This window comes from Lupinus angustifolius, unplaced genomic scaffold (genome assembly GCF_001865875.1).
Source record: "Lupinus angustifolius cultivar Tanjil unplaced genomic scaffold, LupAngTanjil_v1.0 Scaffold_515, whole genome shotgun sequence".
NCBI lineage: Eukaryota > Viridiplantae > Streptophyta > Magnoliopsida > Fabales > Fabaceae > Lupinus > Lupinus angustifolius.
This window is the reverse complement of record NW_017727875.1, coordinates 84,544-90,630: the sequence shown is the minus strand read 5'-3', so window position 1 is coordinate 90,630 and position 6,087 is coordinate 84,544. Positions and strand designations below refer to the sequence as shown.

At 31.4% G+C, this 6,087-nt stretch overlaps 1 protein-coding gene across 1 annotated transcript; it reads left to right on the top strand.

Moving 5' to 3' along the window:
• The first annotated feature begins 581 nt into the window (after positions 1-581).
• Positions 582-3,094, top strand: LOC109341593. Its single transcript, XM_019579533.1, has 2 exons — positions 582-843; positions 1,287-3,094. The coding sequence occupies exon 2, from the start codon at positions 1,332-1,334 to the stop codon at positions 2,844-2,846; it is 1,515 nt and encodes a 504-aa protein (XP_019435078.1). The 5' UTR covers positions 582-843; positions 1,287-1,331; the 3' UTR covers positions 2,847-3,094.
• Positions 3,095-6,087: the final 2,993 nt, after the last annotated feature.

Here is a 6,087-nt window from a genome sequence, read left to right as displayed (position 1 = left end):
GGCTTAATAAATGAATATCTATGTTAATCCATCTATACTATATATAAAACCAAAACTTGAAATAATTTTCTTCATGGTGTAATTTTCATTTCCTATATTACCCTTAACATTATTTAATTTTTACAAAAAAAACTATATAATCATAAGCAACTACCACCAATACATTAATTAACCACATATCTCACCTTAAATTAAATATTATCATAAACACACAAAAAATAATAATAATATAAAGTACAATGAACACAAAAACACAATATTCGCCGGCAGACACGAAGTGTCTATACACACTAGTACACATAATGGAAAATCCTATTTATTAATAGTTATGTTTATATCATACATCAAAATTACAAATAGTTTTTTTCTTCTTATCAAAGTGGAAAAAACAAGTTCAAGGAAGATCATTATATCCTAAGGTATGTATTTATTTTATAATGTGACGAGATTATAAGATGATAAAACTGGTCATAGACACTCAATATGAACGTATATAACCCTAGGACGCACGAAGCCCAGTTAAAATCGAAGTCTAAAATATTAAGAGGACAAAGGTACACCGTCACCGTAAGCAAAAGGGGTCCATGAGAAGTGATTGTATTCAGTGTAGGTTCTAACTCCAAACCGTCCTTATAGTGACACACTCACCACCGTCTCTTATTTCTCACTCACAATTCTTCTTCCGTCTAAAAATAGGGTTTTTTATTTAATAAAATAATAATATTTGTTAAAAGATTGTGGATAGTGTTTAGAAAACATGGTTGTAGATGATATGATGAACAACATCGTCGTTGGTTATGGAGGTTACACTTCTTCTCGATTCTCTGATGCTTATCTCAAAAGGTAAATCCTTCAAAATCTTCATCTTTTAGAAGAAAAAAAGTTTTTTTTTAATTAATGGGTTTGTTGGTTTGGTTGTGATTTTGGAGGAAAACGTGGAATATGGTTTAATATAATTTACTATAGAGTTTTCGAAATTTCTTCCTATCTTTTAGAGATTGAAGAGTTGTCACATAAGTCTGTTATATATAGATATTTGGGTTTTTGTTTAGAAGTTATTTATTTATTTTAGAAGAAAAAATTTAGTCAAAATATGAAAGAAGAAAGTTATAATTTTTAACAGGTTAGAATTTTGTTCTGGTTGTATTTGTTGATTTTTTTTATCAAATTGAATTGATAAATTTAGGGGTTTGATAGATATAGTGGGGATTAATATGTTGATGAAAGTGTTTATAAGGTTATTTTGTTGAATTGTGTTTTGGGAATTGCAAAATTGAACCAACCAGCAATAAAACTCATGAACAAGAAGATGATGATGATGATGGTGTAGCATGGGCTGCAATTCTTGTCTCACTTCTTTGTCAATGGAGAATCATCACCCTCACCCATCTACACTCTTGTCCATGGACTCAAGTGCATCTTCTCATGAAGATTTGGCTTATCGGCAAATCATACTCTCTTGCCCGCCCGATATCAATTTGCCTCTGTCAGCAGAGCGCAGCCCGCAGCAGCAGCAGCCATGGATTTCTGATCCTTGTGATATTCTTGATGTTGGTCTTGGTACTGAAGGATATGAGACAGAGAGTTTTCTCAATCTTCCCAAAGTTGGAAGGAAATGTGCGAAGCGAGTTGATAGCATATGGGGTGCTTGGGTTTTCTTCAGTTTTTACTTTAAGCCTGCCTTGAATGATAAATCTAAGACCAAAATTGTCAGGGACAGCAACGGTATTTCAGGGTTTGGTAAATCTGATCTCGAGCTGAATGTTTTCATGGTTCAACATGACATGGAAAACATGTACATGTGGGTTTTCAAGGATAGACCTGAGAATACATTGGGTAAGATGCAGTTGAGGAGTTACATGAACGGGCATTCTCGACAAGGGGAGCGCCCATTTCCATTTAGTGCTGACAAGGGTTTTGTTCGATCCCACCGGATGCAAAGAAAGCATTACAGAGGGCTTTCAAACCCTCAATGTGTACATGGCATCGAGGTTGTTCATTTACCCAATCTGATGTGTCTTGATGATGATGATCGGAAAAGGTGGATAGAACTCACTGGCCGAGATTTGAATTTCATAATCCCACCTGAAGCAAGCGATTTTAGTTCATGGAGAAATCTTCCCAACACAGACTTTGAGCTAGAGAGACCACTACTGCCAATCAAGATTGCTATTCCAAATACACACCCGAATAAGCTTCTGAATGGATCTGGTTTGAATTTGTCAACTCATCCATCTAACCATAATAATGGTAATGGGTTAGACCTATCTCCTGTCAGCAGCAAAAAGAGGAAGGACCTTTTTCAACATGGAAATGGTGGCGAATATTACTTGGCTGTTAATCCTCCTTCCGATCGGGTTACCGATATAGAAATGCACCCAACTGAGCCGCACTGGATGAATGACTTCACTGGTGTGATGAAGAATGTTTCTGGACCTGTAACAGCTGCAAAAACTATTTATGAGGATGAGAAAGGTTACTTGGTTATTATCACTCTACCCTTTGTAGATCTTCCAAGTGTGAAAGTTTCTTGGAGGAACACAATGACTCATGGCATCATAAAGGTTTCATGTATGAGCACATCACGAAAGCCATTCATCAAGAGACATGATAGGACATTCAAGCTTACAGATCCATCCTCAGAGCATTGCCCTCCTGGAGAGTTCGTTCGCGAAATCTCCCTGTCAACTCGAATTCCCGAAGACGCCAATATTGAAGCTTACTATGATGGCCCAGGATCAGTGCTTGAAATCATGGTGCCGAAGCATCGCGTGGGACCAGAAGAGCATGAAGTCCGTGTTTGCCTCCGCCCTCATCTGGTAGGGAATGATCTTATGTTGACTTGAGATAGTCACACTTACAAAAAACAAAATTAATGAAAGGTTGTTAGGGATGTTAGTATGGTGCTTATAGAACTATTTTTTTTTAACTTTGTACCATAGTCTTTAATTATCTCTAGCAATTATAGCTTACTGCTGTGGTTCATTTTTATTGTTCCATTGCAACTTTTAAGCTTTTGATTGTAAGCATTGGTGATCTTTGAACAGCTGGTTCTGATCATTTATATGAAAGTATCAAAATATTACCTTTGGAATAGATTGTTATTTTATCTTTCCATTGATATCTGATTTACTATCTTGTCACCAAAGTATCTATTTTTGAATAGAATGATGTATCTCCAGATTGAGGCTAGTTGTCTCCTTCAATTCGTTGCTAGGGGTACATCCTGCTGCAGCAATATAACATCATTCAAGAGGATACTCCCTATTTTCTACTGGATATTCTCACTTGAACTACCTTTTGTATATTACTTTCCTTCCTTCTCTATTCTTTTTTTTTTGTATCCCCTCACCCTTTTTTGTGTAAGAAACAAATTTATTTGAATCGAACTTTTGACTTTTTAGTTCATCTGAGAGTCCAATGGGTTCTTATGGACCAATACCTTATTGGTCTATTTTTTATTGTAAGACAATATAACTAAATTGCATACACCAATAATAATAGTTACTTCTATTGCTTTTTAAAAATAATATAATATAAAATTACAATTTGTCATCATTTAATATTATCCGTTAATTAATATTCTCAATGACAACAAAATAATTGAGATATTTAGAGCTTTTAATATGGGCAAATGAGAATGAAAATAATAAATGTTGGACACCAAATGTAAAATGTAATTAGAAACATAATAAAAGTATGTTGGAATGTCCCTTATTAATGAAACCTGTATCAGATGATGTCCACACCTTTCGGAAAAGAAATTTCTCTGTGGACCCGAAATTTTTAATGATATCTTAGAATCTGGATGGGGATCTGTTGTCCCCAATTTGAAGTAAAATTAATAAAGTTATAAATATTTAATTTTCTTAATTGACATGACATAATATGATTAGTCTGGCATAGAGTATGGACAGGGTTTGAGAAGCAGATCCTTATCCCTTAGAATCTAAGCAAAAAGACTAAGTCAACACACTTTATCTATTGAGTTATCTTAAAAGGATTGGGATCATCTACCCACCCTCTAGTATTGAAATATAAATGTGAGATGTGATTTAATATTTTTTATTAAAAATAATTAAATTATATGTCAAGATCTGGATTCTCCGGGAAAATATTTTATTATTTTTCCGGTTGTCACTTAAACGTTGACGTAACAACAGTAGATATTTTGCATATATTTTATGATTTTTTAAAAACTTCAGCAGTTTCAATTAAGTTCAGTCTTATCATATTGTAGTAGAGATATTTTGGGTAAAGGACTTGCTTGGCGAGGTGATATTTATAGGGTAACTAATTGTCCACTTATGAGTTTTGTTGTATCTCCTACAAATCCTATATTATTAACCATTCCTCTTATTATATTAAATAGATAAATTACTAAATTATAAATTTATCCAATATCTTAATCGTTATCTATACTATATATATAAAGCCAAATCTTGAAATAACTTCTCTCATGGTGTAATTTTCATTTCCTATTTTACCCTTCATATTATTTAATTTTACAAAAAAACTATATAATCCTAAGCAACCACCACCAATAATTAATTAACTACATATCTCACCTTAAATTAAACATTATCATAAACACAAAAAAATATAATATAAAGTACATCAAACACAATAAATACATTCTAATTCAAAAAAAATAAAATATGTAGTATCACACAATATTCACCGGCAAGCACGAAGTGTATATACAAATTAGTTAATGTGAAGAACATAATTTTAGGGAAATTATTAAATAAAAATTAATTGTATCCGCTGTCTTTATTAGTAATGATATAAAGAATATTCGATTTAAGAGAAATTATTATATGAGAAATAAATGTATCCAGCACCTTGATATAGAGGATACTCAATATCTTTTTGACTTAACAATATAAAATATCTAAAAGAGATAGTTAGAGAATTTAAAAAGTATTATTAAGTTATACATTAGACTCTTTCATAAATATATTTGGTTAAGTTTATTTATGTTGTATGATAATCTAACTCAACCAAATAATGATGGATTAGGTCAAGTAGCTCACATCAAAGAGGCTTGCCAACTTGTTGTGAAGCCCTACACCATCAGTCAATTTGAATTGTCATTAACAAATTAATCATATCAACAATGTTAAGTCATTGCATGAGAGGACGTTGTAAGACACAAGGATCACCTAAATACTTTACTGTGAGAGAATTCGTATTTAGAAATGCTCATTTAACTGCACCCCTACATTGAGTATTGTTAAATATAAATAGTAGGATAGCTTGGTGAAACAATCATCGTTAAATGTGATCAGTGAATATACAATCAACAACATTTAATGAAATAAGCATTTTGTTTTTATGACATAGAGATTCAACATCACTCAATGAATAATTATCATTGTAAGTCACATCTTTAACTAGTGATGGATCTAAGACCGAGAGGTGGGGTGTGCAAAATTTCTTAAAAATTAAATAATAAATATTATCAATTATAAAAAATGAAAATTTAGTGTTAAAATTAAAAAATTCAAATATACTTAAACAAAAAAATTACATATTTCTTAATTAATGTGATTTCATATTTTAAAACCGTTGAATAATTAATACATTGTTAATATTATGGAATATTTCTCGCTAAATATAAGTCACTAGACAAATTAAACATTTATTCATGTATCTCTCATTCAATTACACAACCTATTTTTCACAATTTTCATAGTTGAAAAAATTCTTCTAAAATTGTATTGTTAACTTCAAAAGAAGATAAATTAATAGGTAAAAATGTGTCTTCCACTTTCAACCAATTTATCTGAAAATTATTGATTCATTTCATAGAAGCAAATTCGACACTATTATGTATATCAATGATGTAAATTTCAAGTTGATTGTCAAACATCACCAAATCAGTTGACAAAAATCATGTCGATAATACTTTATAAATTCAATAAGTTTTGTCATATCAAAACTAAAGAAGAAATTGGCTACACTAGGAAAAGACATACACAAAACAAATGGATATTTATTTCAGAGAAACAATCATAAAATTCCTTAAATTTCATATCCACAATATTATAAAATAATTCAACTCGTTAATGATTATTTGTTTTT